Below are 27670 nucleotides of genomic sequence, written 5' to 3'. Positions count from 1 at the left end.
GTATGACAGACTTTTTGGGTACTGGTAACGACTTCAAAGATGTTAAAATGACTGCCGAGACCCCCAAATTTAACGTGCATTCCGAAACTCGGAAGAACTCTTCGTTATAATCGATCGATCCCTGTGGCTATTGCTTAGCTACGAGCTCTTTTTTTATAAGATGAAGTTTTTTAGTATAAACTTTAGGTTAAGTGTATTGTGCAAGTACACCTGGACCTAGGGGTTAAAAATGATACCCATACGAGACTTTGTTGGCGTCGTTATTGACAGACTGCAAACAACTTTCAACAAAACTTGTATCGCTCATATTTTTTAAATGCAACAGAGACTTAATTTGTTTAATGAGGTTTCAAGGTGGATGTTTTGGTGGCGTGCAAACGTGCGCGGTTCATAGAAGGCGGGAAGATTTGCTGGCAGCGAAGTGCCTACTTGAAAATGTCTAGTAAGGTTCTATAAGTATAAAGAAGAAAACATACACATGACATGCACAAAAGTCATTGTCTAATCTTCTAAACATGCATAATATTCGAATGAGTGATTGTCGGGTTTGGATCCTGAAAGAGATCTGTGAAGGTTATCTTTATTTGGTAATTTGGCAGGTTCACTATTTAGCATGCATTTTAATTGTTAGCTAAACGTACACCCGGCTCTTTGTGTTAATATTTTTTTATTTAAATAAATGATTTTCAACGTACTTCTTTTCAGGCACATACCTACAACATGAGTTTCAGTATTGGGGAAACTGGCGTCAAGACAACAAAATAATCCTGCTATGGTAATGAAATAGTGAATCTCTATTTACCTATACCTAATATTTTAAAACCTTTAAGGTTTAGTTTATCAAAATAATAAAACCTGGTAGGTACGTATAAGTTGGAATAATGCTAAACAATTAAAAACAAGAGATCTATCTATCCTGTAACATTTGTAATAGGTATTGTCGAATCCATTCTTGTTTTCCTAAGCGTAGAAGATTTATTAACTAAAGACTACGTCTAAACCTACCTACCTACATCCTCAATACAATAACGGTTTAAACCCAATAAAGTGATTCTTACTACTTAAACAAAATACTTATTACTACATACACTAACTAACATTAAGATTAAAATTACAAAAGGTTGTATTTAAACACTTAAAATCAATAAATCTGCTTTAAAGTGTATTATAGTGGGAACATCTAATTGAGCATAAAGAGGATCTACTTACAAACAACATGTTACACAAGAATATAATTACACAATGCAGATACATTAAACACATTATCACAGATTAAAACGTATGAACCAACCAGGGCACCCAAAAAGTTTTGCTCTAACCATCTAACGTAATCATCACATGACATCCAATTTAATTCAATCGTATAATGGCTGATTTCACTCACTCTTTGGTATTATTTTAAACCAGATTTTATTTTTATAACTAGAGTAAGTATTTTCTTAGAAATCAATTGTGTTAAATACGCAACATATTGGATACTGCGTTATGAAAAGCAGTTAAAAGTTCGTAAAAAAATCGTATGAAAGTGCCTGTTTCGTTTAATGCACCTTTTCATGTCGAAATGTAACTTTGTAAAGTGAAATTAAACAGTTAGAAATAAGGTAAGTCTTATGAATGGAACAAAGCTCTATGAGTGCCTCGTTTATGTGGTTTAATAACGTTAATCACCCTTCCACCTTGACGTGGATATAGTAGTTAAATTTATGGCTTACCTACCTACATGGGGTGGATAGTAATGTTAGTTGGTGAGAAATGTCGTTGGTAGTGGCAGAGCCGCTGGCGGTCGGTCTAGTTTAGCGAGTGGCTGTACAAGTAGGCGAGCCCTGGATGACAGTGAGTGAAGCGGCGGCAGTAGCCGACGACAGTGCGAGTCGCTCGTCTCACCTGTACTGCAGGTTCTTGGTTCTGTTTAGCAGGTCCGCATGTCCCGACGAATATTGCTCTATTACATCTTTCACGTCGTACGGTTTCAATGCTTCTCTAAATCTCTTGCGTGCGACAAAATACTTGAGCTACACCAAAATAAAACACATCCTGATGGCCAAATTTGCAAAGTTTATATAAATTAAAATGATAAGTTATGAGCTCATTTTTGATACGTAGTGAAATTAAGAATATATTCATAATGTCCTAATATTTGTATTGCATGATATTCTAGCATATAATATCGAGTATTCGAGCAGTAGGATTCGAGAATAACATGATACAAAGATAAACGTTGTTTTTATGTAAATTACATGAACAATAATATACAATACATGTATATGTTTATTTGATGGGAGGTTCCTGCATATTTATTATAATATCGAATCGATGAGGATTAATAGAACTATACCTACCATATTACACCCATATTTGATAAAAATCATATAGGCTATCATGCAGTAGGTATTTTTACCGGGCAACTATCTGTTAATTAAAGCTACTTCTTGATTACACATGTTAAATCTTTAGTTTGGGCACTAACTTCGTATGGTCACTGAAAATTTCGTTGAAGTTGGGCAAAACGGAACCGGTGTAGATTAGGTCATAAACTAGGTATCAGGCATCTAGACTAAGAGGCAGGGAGCTGTTTTCATTTGAAGTTTTCAGTGTAGAGACCGCTTCAAAATCGCTAATTTTAAATATTCATATTATATGCCTCTGGTCACTTCCGTGTGAAAGCAATATAATAAAAAACAATACCAATTAAGAAGGGAGTAGAACTATACTCTAGTGTTGTATCACTTATTTATATATTTTTATTGCTTAGAATAGTGATGACTAAGCCTTAGCTGAAATCTGATCTGGCAACAAATATCTTCATTACATCTTGATATGTAATAAATTCTGGAACATAATAAATACTATAATATATCACTCAAACGAATAACATACAATGCGAATATGTGTTCGATGTGGTATGAAAAGAGGTTTTAGCGATTTCGAGGCAGCCAATGTACTGTAGTTATGCGTTATGTATATAGCGTTGCACACACTAACTACGGAAGTAGTATAAAGGTATTAAGTTCAATGGCAACTTTGACTACGAAGATTACAAGACACAGTCGGTTCACAGTCCAGACGGAAAGTATAGTAGGTAGTAGGTATGTAGAAAGTAAATGGTAGTGCATGGTGTAGATGGGTTTGCAGGTAGCTGCAGTACCTAGTCTGGACGTTTTTCACGCGGCCCAGCAGGTCCACGTGGCCCGCAGAATACTGTTCAATTACGTCCTTGACGTCGTAAGGCTTTAGCGCTTCTTTAAACTTACGTCGGGCCACAAAATACTTCATCTGTCAGAATTTCACAAGTCAGTAAGTTACGAATTGATATTTATCACAAAGCTAACACAAAGTTCCGGAATTATTCTCGGATTGCAATTAAACTTTTGCGCTCTAATGACCATGTTAAATCCAAGATGTTGTCATTAAGTGTTCATTAAATATTCACGTTAAAATGTCTTGAGTATGTACTCCTTAGTAGGTACGTATTTTAGGTAAATCTAACGGTAGGACTTGCAATAAATTATGAACTGAGAAACTGGTACACATTCTAAATTCTTTTGATTGCCATCCTTCTTTATTTATAAACGGTAGTAATGTCATTTGTATAATGTACCTACTTTGCACAGTGATTAGCAATAATATTCCTATAAAATTCCTAAAAACAACTATATAAAATCGGCTTTGGAAAAACTACGTATGTATTGGGTGAAGCAAATGTAATCCGTTCTGTAAGCGTAAATAATTATACTCTCTCATCGAAGAATTTGAAATAAACCTGCATTTCTTTTCTGACAGATGATTGGGAGACTCATATCACTAAAGCTTTAAAAGCTGCGGAACTATTTTCATAACTTCAATCGCCAGGTTTTTTATTCGTAATTTTTTTAAAGATTTCTTATCGAAACAACTTGTCTTGTATGTACTACGGTGAGATGAATATTTAATCATAATTTGCCCTTGTCATACAGATGTTTACGGGATCCGATGTTTGAATTTAGATTTTTTACCCAGCCATGATGCCATTCATACGAACGTTAAAAGGGGAAAAGTTGACGACTTTAAAAAAAACTGTGTATAATTTTAGATTCTTGAGAGCCATTGTATAGTTATTTTCTGCAGAGCCAGAAATCAAGGCCTTGAACTAAAACTCTAATGTTATTAAAAATAGTCTCCGATTTTTTCGACTCTACGTTAATTTGCGAATGGATTTGTGTCTATAAACGTGTACCTAATGGCAACACGCTCGAAATGTGGTTTAGAAGTATACTAGATTTTCTAGTTCAATTAATTCTCCACAAACTAACGCTCTATGTAAGTTTACACGATAGAGAGAGCGGCAGACAGTTACGTACCTTTCTTATAAATCGTATGGCAGCTTTGTGGCGTGACGTCAACGTCACGCAGCGCGGCTCGTCCTCCTCATCTGTACCAAGAGCTCAGTGTTAGATAAATTAACATAATATAATGTTGGTACCTATATAACACTATATGTTGTGACTGCCATTAAAAGCGAGCTTGTGTTGACGGCGACCTGTCGTGAAATCATTATTTATGCTGATTAAAAACATGACATCTTTGGATTTTGTTTTAACTAACCACATCTTTACGTGGCCAGCGAAATATTAATTGATTTGTTTTAGTAGGTACATATACCTAGGTTTACTGTAACTAATGAAATACAAAACAATTAATATTGTATTTAGTTCTTGTTTTCAATATACACAACATCAAAAGCTGTAGGTACCTTAATTATAATTAGTTGGAAAACGGGTACCCAATTAATTGACTAGCGACGCTGTATGTTTCTCGCAACATCAGAGAAGTAAATTGGCGAACCGCATTATTTGCCACACGCTATATGAATATGTTTATGTACTTGGGTGGCCAGTCGATCTCAACGCGGTTTACAGCTGATACTGAACTTCAGAAATAACACTCAAATTTTAGCACACGTTTCATGTTTCGGATAGATCAATACAGACTCAATTCTTTTCAAGGGAATCATTTTTTGGACCGCTTTTCCGACTGATTTATTCACTATTATAAGGATTTGAATAGACACATACGTAGCTTAACATTACGAAATATTAGAGATTAAAGATAAATTCTTAACTTTGTTGATTCTTTATTCCAATTTTTACTAAAAAAGACATAGGTACATAAATTTATACGAGTAAGATATACGGTAAAGGCAAATAGGTAGCGGCTATACTGAAAAGCAAACTTAAATATTTAAGTTGTTGCCAGCTGTCATAAAAACGAAGCCATCCCAAGCCATTCCCTCCTACAATCAAGAAGGAAATCAATTGTTAAACCGGAGAATACCGTGTACTTGGGTGTGTGCTCTCAACAACAGCCTCTGAAACTCTGTTGTAGGTACTGAGTGTTATACAATTTGTATTAGGTTACCATTACACAATTATGCTGTATGGGACGTAAATGTATGTGTCTATCTCTAGTTACCTACTTATATGTTGTCAGATAAGTCGCGCATTGAAGGGTGGTGATTACAAAAGACTATTAAGTACCCAATTTTTGTAAAATCACCAAATGTAGTTGTTTTTTTTTTAATTTATTATTTCAAATTAAACTTTAAATGGAATCAATTGAAGTAATACGGATACCTTATGCACATTATGTTTAAGTTCATTATTTAAAACGTTCTTCTTCATTTACTTAAATAAATCAATATTTTATGCTGCTAGATATAAAGTGTATCTATTAACAAATCGACATGAGGATAATCAAATAGAAGGGTACTGTTTTTTCTTTTCAGGTACAACCTAAATATACTTAAATCAATCTTCGTCATTTGTCAAGGGACATGCTAGTTATCGTAATGGTAAAAGTAATTTGTCCCCGCTGAAAATATATGCTTTTAAGGCAAACTACATGATGTAATGGATGAGATTCTTATTGATACAGATACCACAACAATATATTATAAAAAAAAAACTAGAAAACCTGAAAATAAAATATTGCGGAACGAAAATTAAATGGAAAAATAGCATCATCGTAGTCTATTGTAGTCGATATAGTAGACGATCATACTCGTACGTTGGCGTGCGTATGGGTCCACCACTGATAGTATTCCACCAATGTGTTATAACAGTGTGTTTATACTATCCTAACAAGTAAATAAATAACATTATTAATGTATAGCTTAATATAAAATAGGTATATATGCGGGGTTTACTCAATAACGTGCTCTGGTTACTGAACTAGGGCAAATTGTACGTAGGAGTTAGGAGCAAACAAACTTCTTTAATGTAAATATATTGATGAGTATAGTGATGAAGAAAATATATTGGATAAGGAAATGTTATGACACACGGATTACATAAAAGTCGTCAAGCGAAAATGTTACTCACAGAGACCGAAAGGATTTAGCTTTGAAAAAACGAGGAACTCTTCCCTTGTCGAGAAAGCCGAAAGCCCTTGAGCATAGCTTATCCCACGTCCAACTATATACCTATATATACGTCCGTGTACCCAAATAATTCAATCTTCGTGCAAGAATTATGAGTACAAATAGTTTAGATCCTACTGTACAAGTTGTTTCTTACAAAATAACGGGGTAGGTACTTATTTATGGGCGCTAGCAGTCCAGATCTCAAGACAGGTACCGAAGAAACAGTCGTAACGTAAAGGTTTTTCTTTGAATATCATTTAATTGTTCTGAAATTATTTAAGATAATGCAGCTAATTGCAAGAACAGTATTTGAGTACCTACTAGAAAGTAAATCGCGAAGAGTAAAAATCTTTTCATAAAAATATTTCGATTTCTATTATTTGACTATGACATGATCATCTGTTCAAAATAAAAAGATTTATTTAGATTTTCTTAGGACTTCGTTTTCGTCATTTTGTTATACATACATATAAACAAGTAGGGGTATAGGGGCACGACGGCCGTGGAGATTAATGTGATACAGATAAAAGGATATTTTATTTGTTTGGCTATTCCAGTAACGAACACAGCAAAGCAAAAATGGGTTAATGTAATCAACGAGTGAAGGTTTCGCCGCAAACACGAATTATTATTTACTAGCTTCCGGCCGCGGTTTCACCCGCGTTTCCACGGAACTATTTCCCGTAGATGGATAAAAAGGGTTTTATGTTATTTCGGTATTAAGCTGTTTTACTGCCAAATTTTACAGAATCCGTCGAGTTGTTTTAGCGTGGAAGAGTAACAAACATTCCCAGATACTCACGTAGGTACATACATCCATACATTTTTACAAACTTTTGCAGTAATTAATATAAAAGTTTTACAGGGAGGGAACAAAAGATGTAGGTATAAGATAAGTGGGTACAGATTCCTTGTTGCGGAGGTTAATGGTTGTTAATGTTCACGTTCACAGTCCACACATTGCATTTCCATATTGTAGCATGCGTTATTGTGCCGAGGAAGATCTTTTAACCATGCTGCAGGTACAAACATTTATAATATACATTGTATACAACTTTACACGTATTCTTCAAACATCAATACAGTTTCTATAGGACACATTTACAACATTTCATACAAAACATGATACATAAATAAATTCGCATAAAATGTTGTTGCGATGCAATCAGCTACAGATCTACTAGTTATGAGTTAAAACATTAATGGACGTTATTGCGCATGTATAATACGTAGGTATGTATACACTTTACTGGAATAGGTGCATCTGAATTCACATTACTATACACACACCGATGCATAGTTTCCAATAGCACGATGCGATGTCTATATAATTTATAAAAAGCACGTGTCATGAGCTTTTATTAGATTATACTTTCATACAGATTAATGGTCTAATCATCTAAGTGGAAACTTTAGTGAAACATTACGCAATATTCTAGGTGTCGAAAAGTAGTGAATGTGTTCCAAATATACACAATCTCGTCAAACCACATAAACTACATCTGTACATACTCCTAGTGAAGAAATGTTACACTACTCGAAAGCGACAGGAAGAGCACTTGAACAGACGAACAGTTTTGTCTAATACGAAATACAGCTATTTGAAGGTATCTGTTGCGTCCACGTCTTACCATCAGAGTTTTTCTTGGAGAGTGGTGTCTCGGCCACCGAGTCCTCGCTGTGCGCCGGGTGCACGGGCGGCGCGCGCGCCGGGCGGCCCGCCGTCGCGCCTGCCGACCCACACATACGCTCACTTCAACACTGCACCCACTCCAGCGCATCTACCTCGACTAGCTGGCATGCTCGACCCTATCCTACCCGCACACGATGCTATCCAATACCAAGCTCTCAAGGTCCAATTTCATATAATATGTAGGTGTAGCACCATCACGTCATCGATTGTAATCAGGGGATCTACATCAAGTATGCATACATTTTATAACGTGAGTGTAGGTACCTACATTATCCGCCTGTCTGCCTGCTGAGTGTCTTGTATAATGTTAAACTGTTACTTGGGCAGTTATTAAACGGCTTTACATAGTACCTAATAATATATTACCTATGTGTAACATACCCTACATATCGATACGATTTCTAATAACTGTCACAAAATGGAAAACTTCGATTTTAATCTAAGCTAGATAGTTTTTGAACGTTATGTATTTTCAGTATGAATAAATTACACCTTATTGCTATTTGCTAACAAATTCGTTCCCTTTCTACTATTTAATTTAATTCCTATAAATATACCGTAAAATGAAATTTCCGCAACGTGTAGCTTATGTCAAATAGGATTTGCCTTTCATCTTGACTCATATTACAGGGTGGAAAATGTTTCGGGCGGGGAATCCTTTTATTCTTTGAAGATGAACCCTGTCATTAGTATCGAACACAAGTGTAACAAGACTGTGGCAACGTGACAGTTATACTCGTAAATATACAGTTAACTTGTGTCAATGTTGCCTTACTCCGAATCAATAACTAATAGAAGTGAGTTGAAGGGGAGTTCTTGCCTAACAAATTTCGTAATTCTTAAGGCTGCATCAAAGAAACACCTAAATAATGAGGTCAATGCAGCGGTTGCCATTTAATGTCTCGGGCAAACTATTGATCCATTCTTCGTCTCTTTCTGACTAATGTGCAAACGCTTTATGAATGTAGCTCATTGTACTTGAATAATAAGTATGCGGAAGCATTCCAAATCACAAAAAAAAATATGCCATATTTATACGAAATACTCGTTTATGTTTGTGCACATGTTTGCGGTGCGGAACCCGCTATTCTTGACCGTCATGAAAAGGTCACTTCACACACTCGCTACTTTCAACGTATTTCTCTTAAAATGATTAATTAAAGAAGTATAACGTGCTTGAAAAGTGGTATGTTTGTAAGTGATGGCCTTATCTGAATCATCCTCAGATACGTAAATAAGATCCACACATTCAACTATGAGTAAGTAAAACAAAGTGTTTCTGAAAGTGTAGGGGGAATGGAAATACAGAAAGTGACTGTTTTTATGACAGCAAAAGTTGTTTACTTACACTCAAGGCGTTTCATGTTTTTGTGATCACCGAATGGCCAATAGGGGTTGGTTATCTTAGTTTTATTACGAATTAACTTGCCAAGTAACTAAAATACGTCACAGTCTTTTAGTTGTTGACGTCGTTCAAAGTGAAGCATCACTTGACGATTCAAGTTTTTATTACCTCCCTAAAGATAACCATTAGCATTAAAAAAATCACGATAAATAAAATAATCTCAAGTTACCCATAATACAAGACGTCGTAGCACTGATAAATTGATAAGTTCAGTAAGACCTAAATAAGTCTATTAAGATGTCTCTAGATCTCCTCTTTAGATCAAGCCATCTCAAATTTGGTAATGACGTAAATAGCAAATAAGTATTTCTGTAAATTTAATAATCTTAAAAATAATTTATCTCGTTATTGCCAGTTTGGCGACCTATACTTGATTTTATAATAATAATAAATCTCTATTTCAGACCAATTTCGTCCATAGAATTCGTGAAATAACACAAACACAATTGCAAATTTTGCAGATGAATTTCAAAGATATAGATACGACACACTATCAAAATTGCAATGTTTTATTTTCGGCTTGTTTAGATGTGTGCACTATGATGGATGAAAACAATTAACGAGCGTTCAATAATATATCTCCCTATATAAAATTGCACGCCATGAGCTTAATTGCGCGAGTTTCTTATTTTTCTTAAAATACTAATTCAATACCGTCTACCCACGCCTACTTGAATTAACATTATTTTAACTTTCCTATAATTAGATTTTTTTTAAAAAAGGTACATGTAACTCATAAATCCAATGTTCAATATAAGAATAAAGAGCCAGCTAAATTAACAGAAGGTTCTTTTTTGTATCAATCTCGACTGAGACAGGCGGGAGTACAAAACGTAGTCTGAAGCATGCCTACGTACTTTATATAACCTTTATAATATAATATCTTGAAATCATCATCACCCACATATAGAATATCGTGATGATAAATACCTATAAATATTTTACAGAATTCCTATGAACTATCTGGCATGCATAATAAAAAATGCAAAGCAGTGTAAATACTTAGTTATTATTTATTTAAAATACGTAACCGAACTTAAAATTACAAGCTTTTAAGGAAGCCATTCCAGTAACATGAGGTCGCTTGTATAATCTGGAAATTCATTGTGTGAACCGCGATCTATGATGCTAAATGAACGCAAGTCTTGCAGTCGGTATAAATAATTAACATTTCATATTTTCATCACTCTAACTTTAGCAGTTCAAATACGCGGAAGCAATTGTTTTTTAGAAGCCACTTCGTCAGATGTAGGTATATAAAGCTTCTGATTGCGATACAAGTACAAGTAGGTACTGTAAAGTTTTCGAAGCAATATTTGAATCTACGCGGGTGCATTTTTATTTCAAAAAAAGTGAAAAATAATAGAAAGAAGTAGAAGGTAAGTAGGATGTCAGCAATCGTGTCTGGAGCTAAGAGACGTAGCCATTATCGCCGGAAGGTTGACATTTAGTCCGGGCTGAAAGCTACGTCAACATGTTCGCTTTTCGTGTATTCACATATTTCTGGAAAGTATTTACTAATAAGAATCAACAAGAAACGCAGCGGAAGTTTATCGACTGTAATATTGTCATGCCATAGTGCCGTCTAAAATATTTATAACAGAACCTTTAAAGCAGCTTTTCCAACAATGTAGTAGACAACACGCACGGTCCCCTCCCGACGTATGATTATCTACGGAACAGGGCAATAAATGACATCACACTCCATTCCACTAAACTCTTCACATGTCACACACACTGCACAACACTGCGCTAATTAAAATGGCGCGTCAATCTACAGAGTGTTGATGAATATTTGTCCTTTTTGTTGTGTTAGCAATTGAAAAAAGTTGCGGTTTGAGTGCACCACCTTAATGGCCTGTAGTATGTACATACGTGATGGATGTGCCTGCGAACATTCTATTTATGTACTTATACTCAATAGTTTTTTATTCGCAACTCGTCTTATTTAGTGATCTTCTCGTTTTACTTATTGCCGATATGTTTTCTTTTGTATTTCGATATATCCTTCTTCTTTTTTCTTTTGTGTCGTAAATATTGTCCCAAACTTAGAAACAGCCAATTTAGGTCCTTGTGGTAAATTTAATGTTGTTTATGTCATCCGGATTTTGTCTGCATTAACACAATTTCAATTTATTTAGGTTGTTTACTATTATTTGTAAAGTTCATCATAAATGCCGTGTGTTTATTTGGGTATTTCAGTGAAAATGAGTGAGATCGTGCGGTGCCTAAGTTTAAGTTTCCCGTGTTGTTAATTTTTGAAGTGAAGTATAAAGCTGCCTATGGCAATATTTCAGCATGTATGTTTATATGTATACCTACGTCACATAACAAATGGTATTTTAATATTTTTCTTAATAAAGTCTTCAGTCATTGAAACATATTTAAAATTAAATAAAAAATAAATGACGAATGAAAAGATTATGCTTCAAATAGGCTTACCAAGATTTTCAGCGCTGGCATTGACATCGTATCTATGTGCGGGCTTGGAGTGCGGCGCGGGGGAGTGCAGCGAGGTGCTCTTGTGGCGGCGGATCGTCGGCAGCCGCGACACAAAGGATGCATTGTTCTTGAACGACGCACTCATCACTCGGCTGTCAAATATACATACACTCGTCACTGCTGGCTGTTGACTTTCCTATACAACGGTTTATGGCAAGTGACATAATTTAATTGAAACCTTCAATTTATTTTCTATAGCTAATATGAAATAAAATAGTCATCATCCTCCGAGCCTTTTCCCAATCATGTTGGGGTCGGCTTCCAGTCTAACCGGATTCAGCTGAGTACCAGTGCTTTACAAGAAGCGACTGTCAAGGATGTTCTATGACAGCCGGGACCTACAGTTTAACGTGCCATCCGAAACACAGTCAATGGTATCTAAGATAAACTTAGGAAGTACATTCAAACTTAGAAAAGTTGCATTGGTACTTGCCTGACCTGGGATGGAACCCGCGCCCTCATACTTGAGAGGTAGGTCCTTTACCCACTAGGCCACCACGACTATATAATATGAAATAAAATAGTATTCTGCACCATATCGATGAAAAATGCTGGTCTGTGAAGTTTATTAGTGTTAAGGAAAAGTCAAAGTATCTCATTGATTGTCACTTCGCAGAAAAACATTTAGTTGTTGCTTGGAAAGCTATGGCAGCGGCCATTCTTTTTTTTAATAATTACCTGGCTTGTGGACTGGGAAGTGGCACTTGGTGTATCTTCCAGGTGGCGACACTCATGGAGTGCTCGTCTGCGGCGTAACACCTCCACAGCGCCTGGATGAGCGTGGCGGCCGGCTGCCGTCTCCGGATCATATGCTTCTGACGTTGTTGCTGCTGAACTTTGAGGGCAAAGCCAGACCCAAGTATTCCCTGTTCATAACATTAACCTATATCGATTACACCAAATGATGTAGACACACAGGAAATTGCCAGGCATGGAATTGACATATCAATACATATATTTATCAGAAAATTGCCCGTCTTTAACATATTTTTATATATAGACGAAAACATGAAATAAGGCAATATTAGATTGTGGTTTGTAGATTAACAAAGCCAGACATTGATTGAATAAGTCAATTAGAGAGTGGAAGTGATTCTCACGGCGGGTAGCGCGAAGAAGGATATTCCCAGCAGTGCGCAGAAGGAGGCGATGAACTTGCCCTGCCACGTCTGCGGCACCATGTCGCCGTACCCCACCGTGCACAGCGTGATCTGCGATTACATTCACGCGTAAGCTACCGCACTACACACACACTACACTGATTGAGGCTTTGTTCAATCTCTCAATGAAAAAGCTGAGACTCAAAACTATTATCATTTATAAGAAATACAAAATAAACCCATACAAGTTTATAGGTACTTACCACACCCCACCACAAAGCTTCTGCGAAATTTTTAAACTTTGTATCCGCGACGTCTTTCTCAGCTAAGTACACCAGAAATGAGGCGAATATGAGTCCGAGGAACCCAATATATAATGTAGTTATTAATTCCTGAAAAACAAAGATGTTTTGTATTCTCTTTCTGTAGACTCACTTATAAACATTATGATGAAGTAATTATTTAATAGGTACAATATTATAATTTGTGAACTCTTATTATATTTTCGTGTTCTTTGATTGTGTGTAATACTTTCATAATAGTGTATATTAGAGAGCGAGAACGTTTTAATTAGAGTAGCGTAACATGACGCAGCAGAGTGGCACATAACGTAGCTGTGCCTTTGTAGCTGTTTGCAAAGGTCATAGGGCAAAGATTCCATTCCACTCGCAAACTTATTGATAGCATTCTGCTAAAGATTTCGAGGACTCGGCAAGTCCAACTTATATTAGCTTTTAAGTCTAAAATAAGATGTTCATTTCGAAGAAACTCAGTCATCTCCGTTGAAGGGTTCTTTAACTGAGATTGGCATCCATTACATTTATTTTCATCTCATTTTTCATTTCTTTAAAACGTACAATAAGTCAAGTTCTTTTAGAGAATTGTAGAATTTAAGCAGCTTTTTAACTACTGAATACCCCAACTTGGATAAATTAAAGTCTAACCGCAATTATTTTACAAATCCCCCGACTTAATTTTAAGACCCTTCTTAAACGTAAAGGTCATCCATGTTCCAAGTTCAAAGCTTCGAAAGGTTATGAAAGTGAAAACATTTTCTTGAATAATACATGTAGGACAACAAGTTTCATGCACTTTTATAGCTCCATTCTGAACCATTATTACCTGCATAGTGTATACGTGCACTCTGATTGCATTCTAGATTGTGCATTGTATAGGCTAGGAAGTGGCTGTATCGGTAGCAGCCAGCACAAACACGGAATATTTATCACTTGTTCTTCGGTGAAGTAAACATTACGAGAAAATTTGCACGTCTGGGAAGAAACTCGGAGCACGTGAAATATGTACCCGAAGAATGCGCTATTGTGCCGGTCGATGTAAGAAGGGATACGAAAAATGAGGAATTCTAAATACCAAGCGCTTCGGTCCGACGTCTGTTATTTGATTGTCGTTTGATATCTACCTATTTCAGCACAATTCTTGGTATTCTTAGTTATTCAAAAGGTCACGCCGCATGTTTAGTCTTAATATATAATAATTACCAAAAAAGTATGTATTGTATTTATCTACTATATATATATTGGAGAATGTACCCTACATAATTTAGATGAAAATTCTATAAAACACACTTTTATTTGCAAAACAAGCACAAATTGCTGCTTGTGACATAAAGACATTAGTCACAATAGATGGAGTAAAAATGTTGGCCAACTAAGTCAGTCTTAAATAACAACAGGCTTTGTTCATTAATCTGACTTGCCGTTATAAATTTTCATCGCTGGTACGTTCACTGACTAAGCAACTTATAAAAAATATTGCTACAACAAATAGCAAGATTTTCTCCAGGAATGCTAGGGCTACTTACATATAAGTAATGAATTGTTCGATCATTTTATATACTCTTTATAAAAAGAAAGAAAATTTTATGACGAAAACAAAATTGGAAATAAACCCAAATATTTATGCCCATTTCCTGAGCGAGTACCTCTAAAGCTATAAAGTCAGAGAGGCGAAATTTTGTGGGTGAAATTGTTACTTACACTAAAATATTGCACGAGCAGTCTGGTCTCGGGCACGTCCCTCGTGGGTAAGCAACTCCGCACACGTATAAACTATTCATGACGTAAACAGGCGAATAAAAGTCGTCCGTATTAAAGCAGATATTAGATATTAAATTAGCACCCGCCTGCATCGAAACGCGGCGCTGGCGTTTGTGTTTACTTTGGAGCGAAGCGTTCTAAATGTCAATATTGTAGGAGCAGCGAGAATCGTGCCGGTTGCTCCGGTTTATTTTCTCTGCATTGTGATCATGCAACTTTAACCTGAAGTGATTGTGAATAAATATTGAGTGGCGTCCGCGTCACTACCTACATACAACTTAGGACTACGGAGGAAATTGCGCCCAGAGCCGCAGCGACGCGACGCTTACTCAGCAATGCTTTACACTACGTTAACACATTCACTGCGTTACGGCAAGTATTTGGCCGTATTTGACTCTCAGCCAGTGCGGTAGCTCGTTGTCCTTGTTTTGCGTACTGTGCGGGGGCGATTTATCTAAGTTCCCTTGCGCGTAGGAATGAGATAGTGATATTTTCAATATTGTTGCTTTTAATATAATAATATTGTACACTAACAATATACGGCAAAATAGTTGCCGTAACGCACAGTAAAATAATAATTTTCATTCAGTGCGGTACGGCGAATATCTTGCCGTACCCCCCCAACCCCGCACCACACTGCATGCGTCCGCGCGGCGGTTCAGTGTGCGCTAGTGCTGGCCGTAAGCAAGACGTAACAATATTTTTTGTGAAAAATATTACGCGGTTCTGCTACAATGAGACGTTCACATAAAAAAACTGGATTTGAGTAGAGAGAGAGAGGGGGGAAATCATCATCTTGAAGCCAAAGATGTCAACTGTGAAAATAATTCAGTGGAATAACTACCTACTTACTAAGTTTCATACACGTCCTTTAATAGTTTTTAGTTTTTTTTTTTAAATTGGTCTGTTGGCGTAGTGGTTGTGGGTTCGATTCCCACACAAATCAAACACTCTTTGTCTAGTTGTCTTGGTCTGGGTGTATTTTCTAACTATACTATGCAATATGCATTATATGTATTTGGGACTAGGTGGCGCTATAGTGTGATTGTGGTAGAATATAAATACATATTTATACATATTATATAATTAGGTTACATAATTATGTTGATTTATAAAATAATATACCTAACACTGATAAATATGAATATTTTATCTACAATAAAAAATATTTTTAAACTATCGACTATCATTCCAGAAGTAAACCCCATCCCTAGCATTTTTTCACTTCTACGCTGTACGGCATATATATTGCCGCGAATGAAAGATTTTGAAAAATCTCTGTATCTTTCAAAGTATAACAGAGAACCCGGGGCGACTGCAGCTAGGTGTATACAAGGATATAGTCTATCGATTTGTTGATAAAAACCATTGATATAGGTGGTTTCCACGTCTGTATAGGCTTTGAAAGTCAGGTTCTGGTACGGCAAAATAGAAGCCGTAACGCATATCAGGAAATATAGATACGGGCAGCATTTGTCTCGTATCGCACTAGTAGAAAGTTTAGATTTAACGCTGCCGCAGTGAATGTGTTAATCACCTTCGTTACGTATATCGATATCGTGGGTTTTGATAAGTTTTCGCGAGCTAAGCGGCAATTTTTCAACAAAAATCGCGGTTCTTATTTGAAGTTGTATGTTTTCTTTAATTTTACCTTAATTAACTTTTATGCATCGGGTTTTTTTCATTATCAACTTTCAAATTTCAAAATCAAATCAAAATCAGCATAATTTTATTGCCTTGAATTCTACAAAGCCTACGACGCACTTGCTACGGGGCTACGAGAGCTACGGCTGCTACGAACATTGCTACGATGTGTGCTACGTATCTTTTAGCGATTGTCCTGTATTGCCGTTAATATTATTTTTCTATAATTATTTTTTATGGTCCTCATTTAAATTAAATATTATATAACAATAATATTCTATGTTATGGATTATTATCTATACTAATATTATAAAGAGGAAAACTTTGTTTGTTTCTTTGTTTGGTTGGTTGTAATGAATAGGCTCAAAAACTACTGCACCGTTTTTAAAAATTCTTTCACCATTCAAAATTATTTCTACATTATCCACGAGTAATATAGGCTATATTTTATCCCGGTACGGGCAGTAGTTACCACGGGACGCGAGTGAAACCGCGGGAAAACGGCTAGTAAATTAATAAAGATATTCGTGCTATATTGGTTACGGACTCAATTCGTCCTTTGACGAAGAGACTTACTCATAATCTCTGGAATTTTGCAAATATATTAGAACGATAATGGGTACGTATTAATAACATATTTCCGTTATAATAACTGAGCTCGAATCAAAAGCAATTGGATATTTATGATACATATATTCAATAAACTTGTTCATAAAATGTGTAACGGATGTATTACTGACGAACGTTTTACTTTGAAGTCGTTGTGATACAATTTCACAGGGGAGTAATTTTGTGTCGAGAAAATACTCGTAACACGGAAATAAAAGCAGTGGGTACTTAATTTACATCATTTTTTTGACGTTACTCCCTAAACGAAACTCTCAATTTTGTGCCTTAATTTTTCATTTCTAATAAATAAAATTGCAGACTTAAATGTCGTCGATTCGTAGAATAATATTTTGCGTCTTTCGACTGTAAATTGTTTTTGTCAGTCTTCTTCTTCCTACTTCGGAGTTTTATGAACACATTTTTTAAATAATAAAAGTCGCGGGAAGAATGCTTCTCGAGACGACCCAACTCAATTACTGTACATAGGCAATGATTATAAGAAAGAATGCCTTTTTAAGCACGAAGAAAGCCAGCCTTGCCAGGCGGCGATCATTCATGAAATATGCACGAATGTAAAAGATGCATATAAATAGTAATTTTCTCACGGGAAACACATGTGGCGCTGTTCTATAACTAGCTCACTTTCGTAGTACCTATGTGTTAACGTACTACATGATTCAAGATCAAAACTAAAGGTTGATAAACGGCCCTTTGTGTAAGTAGCAGTTCTTATGGTACTTTATTTAATTAACTATTTTTTCAAATATAATAGTCTCCACGACTTTGCGCTTTATGACCATGACATCATAGCTAAATGCTTCTCAAATACCCGCTATCAATATCTAGCCGTTTTCCCGAGATTTCCCGCCCCCTAGGAACAAATGCCCCTACCGGGGTAAACAAGACAGTGAAGTTTCAATAGTGAAAGAAGTTTTAAAATCGGTGCAGGAGTATCGGAGCTTTTAGTGTTCAAACAAACAAACAAATATTTCCTCTTTATTATATAACATTAATTTTAGGTAGTAAAGATGAACATAATAAATTCTGATGTTCGCACGAGTACAATAAATTTATATTATCATCAAATAGCTTTCAATGACATGTACCGTATAACTGGAATATGTTTATTTCAAAACGTAAAGCAAATGGTATTTCATAAGAAGGATTTATCATTTCCTTTGCGTATCCAAAATTACTCTTTCTTCATTTTATTGAAATATTCCTAAAGTTATGTATTTCATCAATAAATGTTCCTGCTGTTCATTGAAATATGGATTATGTATTCATATGTATATGTAGAGTTATTAGTATAATGTGTTTTGAAGTAAAAACACGAATCATGTAACATGATTTAATAATAATAATGTGACCTGATACAATATGCAGCACGAAAGGTTACATCAACAAATATGCACGAAGTGAACCTACATTGCTCTATGCTCGTAATGGAATCACAGAGGAAACATTAAACTTTTAACGTTAATAAATATTTTCAGTGAATTCTTAACTGAAATGAATCGTTGCAAACATAACGGCAATAAAAACTATAAGGCGGTTTATTGCTTTCTCGAAATTATGTGTGCGTAAAAATGTGTTTAGGAGGATTACACTCATTAACTACTCGTTAAATATGCGTTACGAATTCATATAAAACTGTTCTATTCAGTTATTTATTTACGATTAAAGAATAGTAAAACAGATCGTTTTTATGCGTACATATATTAAGAGTATCGGGAACCGTGCTAACGTTTATATCGTTAACGTCTGCTAATCAAAAGTAATTACCCTTCTCAGTAATATATAGTTTTGTACGTTTGTTTGATGTTTCAAGCGGATATTAAACTGCTTCTAATTTATTAGTACTAAATGTTTTCAGTAAAGTCGTTGTCCAATTTAAGAGGTTGATGATAAACGATCCCGTCGACAGATTTTTATTAGATCTTTTAAAATGTATTAAGTATTTTTATTATAATTCTTTCCTAATACTAATACTAAGTAAGTATCGTTACAATGATATAATTGAATAGAAATTGCTGTTAAATGTAGATAGAAGGATTTCTGAGTACATCTCGAATAACAATGTAGGTACGGTATCAGGCGCTTATCATAATGGAACATGTCGTAAAACTCGGTTATGGGAAAGGTTCTCGCAGTGTGTAAGTGATACGTTTGGTTGCCTGTCAATCATGCAAATTTTGTAACCTGCTGTGGAACAATGTTACAATGTAGTAAACGTATGAACGTACTTTACCAATATTTTTATCCAGGCTGCAATAAGTACGTACTATATATTGAACAACGTAATCGAAATAGTTTCCTTAAGCAATCTTACAAGAAAAAAAATTCAAGGATGTCTGACGTACAAAGTGAACCGTAAAATAGATTTGGATAACAATCTGGTCGTATTTTATTGGTAGTGGACATAAAAGTGGACGAATCCCAGCTAGCCCGGAGTTACCCAGATTAAAGCTGTCCTTTGTTTTTGTGGACTAGCAGTGTAAAAGAAATTGACATTAATTAAAAAAGAGAACATTCGTGAGCTCAAAGTTTTTGTAGCATGTTGCGGTGTAAAGTAAAATTTTAAATGTTAATAATCAAACAGGAAAAGGATTTTGTTAGTTAATTTCTGTATGATTTTATACACACATGGTACAAACTTTCTACACTTATGTTTGTATCCGAAACCTGTGCGGAACACGTGTCAGAGTATAACGTTGCTCGCCAACCTTCGTCACTGTGAAAGTTATAAATGTAACGTATTGTATGGCGAGTAGACTAGATTACGGTTCCGTTCGTTTTTCCGCAGTCGGTCGTGGCCTAGCTATGCAAATTTCTTGAAAAACGTTCCGCTACCACAAAGAACTGCCACCTACACACGGATAGCTATAGTCACTTAATAGCTTCACTTTTTGCTTAAGTTGGTAGTTCCCTATATTTTCTGACATTTTATTTGATGTTTTTGTTATTGTTAGACGCGACGGGGTCGGTTATGGCACTCGTTTTCTCCCGTCCCACTTTTGGAATAAATCTTTGTCCAAATTATCTATTGTCTGCGCTGACTGTATGATGTTGTAGCTGAATTTGCTTTGCGCATATCTGCAATAATCAATTCTATTTATTGGATGAAGATTGTTGTTGAGTGGACGGCAACCTCAGAGGGCGATTTTCATTGAATTAGTCTATCGTGCCAGTGCTCAGTAAGGTTTGTGAAATGTTTTCAACTAGTTCAGAACATGTTCATTATACAAGCTGTTTGTTACGTTCATATCTATAGATAAATAAATAGTTAAATGGCCGTTTCAGGCTTACGGGCAAAAATATCTGCATTGAGGGGAAACATTTGACGGAGAAAGTGGCCAATCCGTTTTTATTACACACAGAGCTATTCAGCAAATCTATGTAATTTTCATTTATTCAGTGACTCACTCTATTATCTCTTTGTGTATCTTGTTGACTTGTCGTTTTCTAAGGGAATGAACGTAATACATCGGTTATTATGTTATCGTTAAAATGGATTACCTGGCGATGTGCGTAGACGACGGAGCCGAGTAGTTTCCAGGTGCCGCCGCGTCGGTCCATGCGCACCATGCGCAGGATTTGGAAGAAGCGCAGTCCGCGCAGGGCAGACGCGGCGAACACTTGCCCCGACGAGCCCATCCCCAGCACCACTACTGACGCTAGTATTGTGGTCACATCTAACACAAAAATGCCTCCGTTATTGTATGGCGCATTCTTTTTTTCATAATTTATCATTGTTACGTGTGATTGAAGTAATTTACTGCACGGAATGCACGGAGTAAGTTTATATATCAGTTAAAATATCGTTAATGTTCAAACATTAAAAAATATATTAGGGCGGCCAGACCTAAAAAAGGCGATAACGTAAAAGTTATCGTTTGACCTTAAAGTGAAACCTAGAACAAAACTTATTCTGATTGCTCTCGAGAATCTTTCAAGCAAGCCAAAATTTCATACTGGTCTTTATACTGATCTAAAATATTAAGAGCTCTTATAAGAAGAAATGAAGTTGTGATAAAAAATGATATATGTAGTTCAATATTTTCATCAAAGCTGCCTTACACAGGCGGTGGTTACGTGTGCCCTAAACCTAAATCCTATCAAGTTTTTAAGTAAAGTGGCTTCGCCTTTTATAATATTAAGATTGACTATTAAGACTCGATAAATTTACCAGGCCCCATTCGCCGTTAATTGCCTTTGCAACAAAAATCAAGTTTTTAATTTTATATTTGAAACCGACAGCAATGGTGAACCACGCGAATGTTGTTACTGCAACATAAATTTATAATTGGGGGCCTATGGTGGCGTTCATTTGATTGTCGTGGGCAGTATATCGTGCGGCTATGTGTGTGCCGGGGTGTCGCGCCGGCTCCCCAGAGAGCGCAAAGCGGTCGCACGAAACTGGTGTCAAGGGAGCGCAGCCTGAAATGCGAAGGTCATAGCGGATTGCTCGCACCTGAAATAGGGTCACTTCGTCACGGTTTATAGACAAAACGTGACTTTTACTTCGAAATGTTCCAGATGAAAGTGTATACAACGCACAACTTCGCTATTTTTTTCAACTCCCTTCTTTTATGATATTTGTTTGGCATTCTCTGGACATTTTCTTTGACGATTCTTGGAGGTTGTTCAAAATTATATTTCTACTGTAGAGTTCTTTGTATATTAAGTACAGTCAAGTCAATGTTTGTGTTTTAAACGCAAACAGAAACTCGTGTAGTGTTTCCAAAAATAGTAACTACTTAATTACCTGAGATATTGACCTAAACGTGAATTTTTTCGTTGTTATTTTATAATTTTATATGCGCGCAGTAGCGCTTGAAATATTGTAACGTGGGCCGAATGAAGGTTACACTGGGTTCAACAAGAGGCGTACATAAAAGTTGATCCCTGTGTCACTCAAACTGTCATTGCGTATTTTCATTGTCCTCAGTTAGAGGAAAACGGATTTGTTCGACCCAGTCGCCGGTGTTTATTCAACATTTCAGACAATTACAAGTGAATGGTGTCATATAAAAATAGGATTTAAGTACGAAAATAAAAATAACTTGCCTATTATACAAAATGGCCGCCTCAAAAATTTGAGGCGACCTATCGATCCTTGATACCGGGACCTGCATCCTGACGACCATAACCTATTGAAACGAACAAAAATACATTTATGTAATATTCATACGTATCATAAAATTAAGTAACGTTAAAAAGCACGACTATGTGTCGAATAGGTATAAGTAAATTAGGGTGAATTATTTCGGCAAATCGTAATGTATCATTTTATGACGCTTTGTCACGCCTGCATGAAACAATATCATGCCCAACAAAATATTAATTAAGTTTTCGTTGCTGCTAGAGCTAACATTCAAGTTAACATACAACATAATGTAGCAAGCTCATTGAGGTGTCCCTGTCATTCTGCAGCTGACCCGTGTTATTCTTGCGCTTGATAGACCAAATAAATAAAACAAAAGAAAATAATGGACTGGGCGCCCACAGTAGGCAGAGTAATCCGTCTACATTGAGTGACGAATTACCTACTTCACGAGAGCAAAGCTCTCACAACTTATCTATGAGAGTGTTGTTTGCTGTGTGTATTCCACAAACAAAACACAGCCGCTATAAAACGATAGCGGAATTGAAACTTGAGATTGGCAGCTCTTTGTGCACCGCTTACAGTATTGAGAGCGCGATTTGACTTCGTTGCCGACAATTCACTGTCTACAAATTTATCTCATGCATTTCATAGTAGAAATTTTAGTGTTTTCAGAATATTGAAATATTGCTTACCTTAAAAAGAATTCGATGGCGAACCAAATTACAACCACTGTCTCCATATAGAAAAGGACAATTCCTGCTTTTGCTTCGTATTCTTCAATTGTTGAAAAAACTGACAGCGACAAACACATGAACACCATCAAAAACCTGGACAAAGAAATATGAGATTTGAAACATAATGAAATATTATTTGAATACTTAATTCACAGGTGACTGTAGAGTGTTAGATTTCTGGTAAATCTATCAGAATCCGACGTATAAGTAATTGAATTGCTGCAGTAAATATGTTAGTTGATTGTGAATAGGATTACGAATGTTCGTATTTAACTCCTACGATTTAATTTACAGCTGTAGTGTGTAACTACATGAATGTGATTACATGGAAAGATGCCGAATCTATAATAAGCAGGAGTAACCTGTACACAATGACTGAACTTATGGAAATGTACATTCATCGATAAGAATATACTTAACTAATCTGGAAATGAAACGAGAGCTATTTTAAACGTAACTCGACAAAGTTTTGACATTAGAATTTAACGCACTATTCCGTGCTTAGTTTAATTAATTGTTATTATGTTTTTTTTTTAATTTAAATTGCAATAATACAGTAATACGTAATAATAATCAGCCTTTCCTACTGTCCCATTGCTTGACTTGTGTATTCTTAAATAGACAAGGTAAGCTACAATCACCGTGCTAGCTAAAATTTTCTCACTGTATAAATGCCGCCCTAGATACGAATCGAATCTTCTTATTTATAATTGCGATTCGAAGAGTTCCAATGTATAAGATTTTTTATGTTACAGTTGAGGACGTTTTAAAAATACTTGTAAATGTATTACCTAGTACAAATAAATGTACAGTACGATATACTGATACGGGAAATACGACACGGGAAGTGGAACAACTCAATTACCCACGGTAAAAATATTCCCGCGAGACTTAAATGTGTCAGCTCGCTACAATAAATTTGGACAAATGAACATTTTGAAAACAAGACAACTGCAGTAAATTACTGTAAAATTAATATCTGCCGCAATATAGCTGCTACAAATATATGATTTTAAGTAATAATTCATACACGTTTCAAGGCGCTTAAATTTTTCTCGTTATTTGATCAAGAAGGTCAAAATCAAGTAGGTGTTCCATTTAATCTAATATCTATGTCAATACTATCTTGCAGACTCTTTCTTGATTTACAATGTTATATTAGTAGTTATCAATGTGAGATTAGTGGTTTTGAAAAAAGAATGTCTCGACTCTATAATTTTTTTTTAAGTTTAGAAATGTATAGTTCCTTTAAAACTATTAGCTTGTAAGAAAATATTAATCAACACATTGTTAGGTTTTAAATACTGTCAAAACTATTTAAAAATTCTGTCTAAGGAACACGAGTCTTATTAACAGTTGGTATAAAGGTAGTTAGTAAAACATTAGTATGTTAAAGGTGTCACGGCACGTGTAATAAATAATTTTGGGACACTCTGCTGTCAGAGGGTACGATGTCGTGGTGTAAACAGGGCGTTAGTCTGTCACTCGATTCTTTTATGTATGATTGATGTTAATAAAACATTGATATTAGCCGGTGAATTTCCGGGCTTTCAACGATCCAGGTATTATTTTTTAAACGCGATATGAGATACGAACAACATGATTCTCTTCTGGAGATGATTTTGTTTTAGATTAGTCGACGGTGAGTTCAAAAAGCGTAGTGTGCGTCCATTATAATGATTTAAAAAGGCATTTTAATATAACGGCACGAAATACAAACAAAGCTGTTTAAAATAGCTCTCGCTCAAAAACTCATGAAACATTTAGAATACGGGTCACATTATTTGGGAATACAAATGTTCAGGACTTACACGATCATGTGATAAAGGACAGCCTTAACTCCTCGAGGCCGTTCAAGAAAATTGTAGAACTTGGACTGAAGGCGGCGGTATCGCGCGTCGCGTCGCGTGGCGCGGTAGCTGAGCGGTTTGCCAAGTAGCGACATCCGCGGCGTCGCCAGCCGGTCGCCGCCACTCTTACACTCACTGCAACCAACGACACCGCAGCTACGCTCAACCGAGCCACATCACACTTCATCTATAATGTTCATTAAATCTATTGCAAACGACTAAGTATGACATTCATCGAATTTTAGCCATTAAGGATTACTGTCAAACACGTTTCACAAGCATCTACCACTATCTATATGCAAACACTTCTCCCTACGATCTTACAGATCCTTGTAATACGAACATTAAACTATTGGAAAATCTGACGGCACTAAAACCTTCTACGGTCAGAATAAGTAAATATTTTAGCGAACAATTGGGGCTACAATCGCAGCAGTTAAAATTATTTTAGCCTTGGTAATTTATTATAACCTTGTTGCCCCTGGATTATAAGCTATAGCGGTCTCGGAAAGGCCCTTATTCAGCAGTGGATTTTCCAAATTATACATAGAGTTATTTTGAATTCGTGTTACTTGGTGTTACTGGTCGATCTTTTACTCGAAAGTAGTGTCAATTGTGGTCATAAAAAGTGTTGTTAAAGCTTTGGGAAACGCATATGTTGTGTCCTTAACTTCGTTCTCCATACAGGATTAGCAAATATGTACATGCACCATGGCGGGTGTAGCAATAATTTACACGCGTTGATTAAGACAGTGTGGATGTGTAACATAGGCGCAATACATAGATAGCCAAGTACGTTCTATATTCACCTGTTTACAGGAAGGAGGCTCGACTATCTTGGGATATGTCGAAAACTTAGTTAAGATGGACAGACCCACATAACTTCGAGTTTATGAGGAGTCAGTTGTTGGAGTACCTCCAGTAAATTAATGCGTCTCAAGATTGTTAAATCTTTTGAAGCCTTAAGTATTAATTAATATTTGATTATGTTGTAACAAATAATCAAAGAAAATAAGTAGTAAAAGCCGTAAATTGAAAAGAAATATATTACTATATATTACTGCATTAACATTCTCGTTAATATTTAAGAAAACCAGTGAATCAAAAGAGTCATATTATGCGGATGTTCATAAATAATTTCAAAGATGCAATGCAGCATAAGTATGTATCTTTTGTAGGATTTTCATCACATGCCTCCTCCTACCGTGGAATGGAGTGGTAGGAAGAGGGTAACTTTTTTGAACAATACCGCAACCCCGGCAGACTTTGCTCAACGGGGTTATGTACTGCAAGAAATTCCGCTTACAAGATGCCTATATAAAGAAAATTCCTGGGTTTTTAATTGATTTTAGGAATTAAGATAGAATTAATAAATGTCATGCAGTGGGAAATTGTAATTTAGGAATTACTATAATGACTTTGGATAAGTAAAATAGTAATAAAAAAATAGAAATAAAAGCAAAGTACATTTATCAGATTGAAAAATTTAACGAGTTTGCAGCTTCAAAGAATCGGTTTACATAAGTTTGCAATTGCTGAATTTACTGAAGCTAAGAAAACTGAAACGTTTCATCACGGCTGAGGTTGGATTTGTTTTACCTAATTCAATTTAAGGCTAGGCAATTATTTTCAAATACCAGAAATTTTCTTAAATTAAAAATACATAAATTAAAGTCGCCTTTGAAGCACAAAAAGCTTTTTGCAGAAACAAATTCAATAAAATCGCGTGCCGCGGAAAGTTCCAGTGCTTTGTTCGAAACAATTCTGCTGCCGCGGCGTCCGATGTGCGACACAAATACAAAACACTAAGCAAGCCACCCCTACGGTTATTTTATAGCTATAAAGATAATAATTACCACCACACCGACCCAAACTTTATGCTTTACTAACATTAAGTATACAACAACATTTACTACAGCATTATGCATCGTTTAGTAAGAAAACTGACTGCAAGCGGTTGAGAAAATGAGACTAGCTTAGATAGGTTTAGATTTATCTCCAAATATGAAGTGAATTTTGACTGGATCGCCAACAATTAATGTTGATGCGTTGTTGCAGTGAGCCATGTGATTGCAAGTTGCGAACGTTACATATCTTAGACGCAGATTGGCGCGACTACAGTTCAGTTTATCAACACAGCGGAAAAGCGATGAAATCGAGACGATAAACTTGCCTCCTCGCCGCTGGAGACGGTCCTATCCACAAACATCGTATAACTTCTAGCTACCAACCGCTACGCGTCAGCTTTCATTTTATGAAATTGGATAGTTGCTACCCTTTACGAAGCATAACGTAACATCGTGTATAAATATACACAGCTGTACTGAAATACTTTCTCTTTTGAATATTGTAGGATACATTTTCAGCAAAAATGTTGCTCTATATTGGTTCCATAAACGTTTTTGCATAATTAAATTATACACAGTTACGCTACGCTTCATATAGGAGTCACACACAGATACTACTAACAAAAACTGGCACTAATATACAGCTTTATGATCACAATCAGCCCTCTAAAGCAAGAACAAAGGATTAGGTCACTCAACCTACATAGTAATGAACTATTTGA

General features: G+C 35.8%; 1 protein-coding gene across 7 annotated transcripts in view; it reads right to left on the bottom strand.

Moving 5' to 3' along the window:
- The window catches only part of LOC110374089 (potassium voltage-gated channel subfamily KQT member 4), a 40898-nt gene that overhangs the window by 8039 nt on the left and 5189 nt on the right, over window positions 1-27670 (bottom strand). For 4 of the 7 annotated variants that reach the window (XR_007510413.2, XM_021331662.3, XM_021331667.3 and 1 more), the window contains 11 exons: window positions 25063-25236; window positions 23210-23344; window positions 22478-22560; window positions 20927-21102; window positions 13361-13489; window positions 13098-13208; window positions 12676-12863; window positions 11938-12089; window positions 8029-8127; window positions 4338-4408; window positions 1885-2012 (listed from right to left, as the gene is read on the bottom strand). Coding sequence is in view for 6 of the 7 variants with exons in the window: in XM_021331662.3 (XP_021187337.3) it covers window positions 1885-2012; window positions 4338-4408; window positions 8029-8127; window positions 11938-12089; window positions 12676-12863; window positions 13098-13208; window positions 13361-13489; window positions 20927-21102; window positions 22478-22560; window positions 23210-23344; window positions 25063-25236 (1446 nt within the window). In the remaining variant the exon portion in view is untranslated. Of the gene's footprint in view, window positions 1-1884; window positions 2013-3145; window positions 3274-4337; window positions 4409-8028; window positions 8128-11937; window positions 12090-12675; window positions 12864-13097; window positions 13209-13360; window positions 13490-20926; window positions 21103-22477; window positions 22561-23209; window positions 23345-25062; window positions 25237-27670 lie in introns of all 7 variants that reach the window. The other 3 variants (XM_021331663.3, XM_021331666.3, XM_021331665.3) reach the window with 3 other exon arrangements.

This window comes from Helicoverpa armigera, chromosome 3 (assembly GCF_030705265.1).
Source record: "Helicoverpa armigera isolate CAAS_96S chromosome 3, ASM3070526v1, whole genome shotgun sequence".
NCBI classification, from domain to species: Eukaryota; Metazoa; Arthropoda; class Insecta; order Lepidoptera; family Noctuidae; genus Helicoverpa; species Helicoverpa armigera.
The sequence above is the reverse complement of the archived record's forward strand: the minus strand, read 5'-3'. Positions and strand labels throughout refer to the sequence as shown.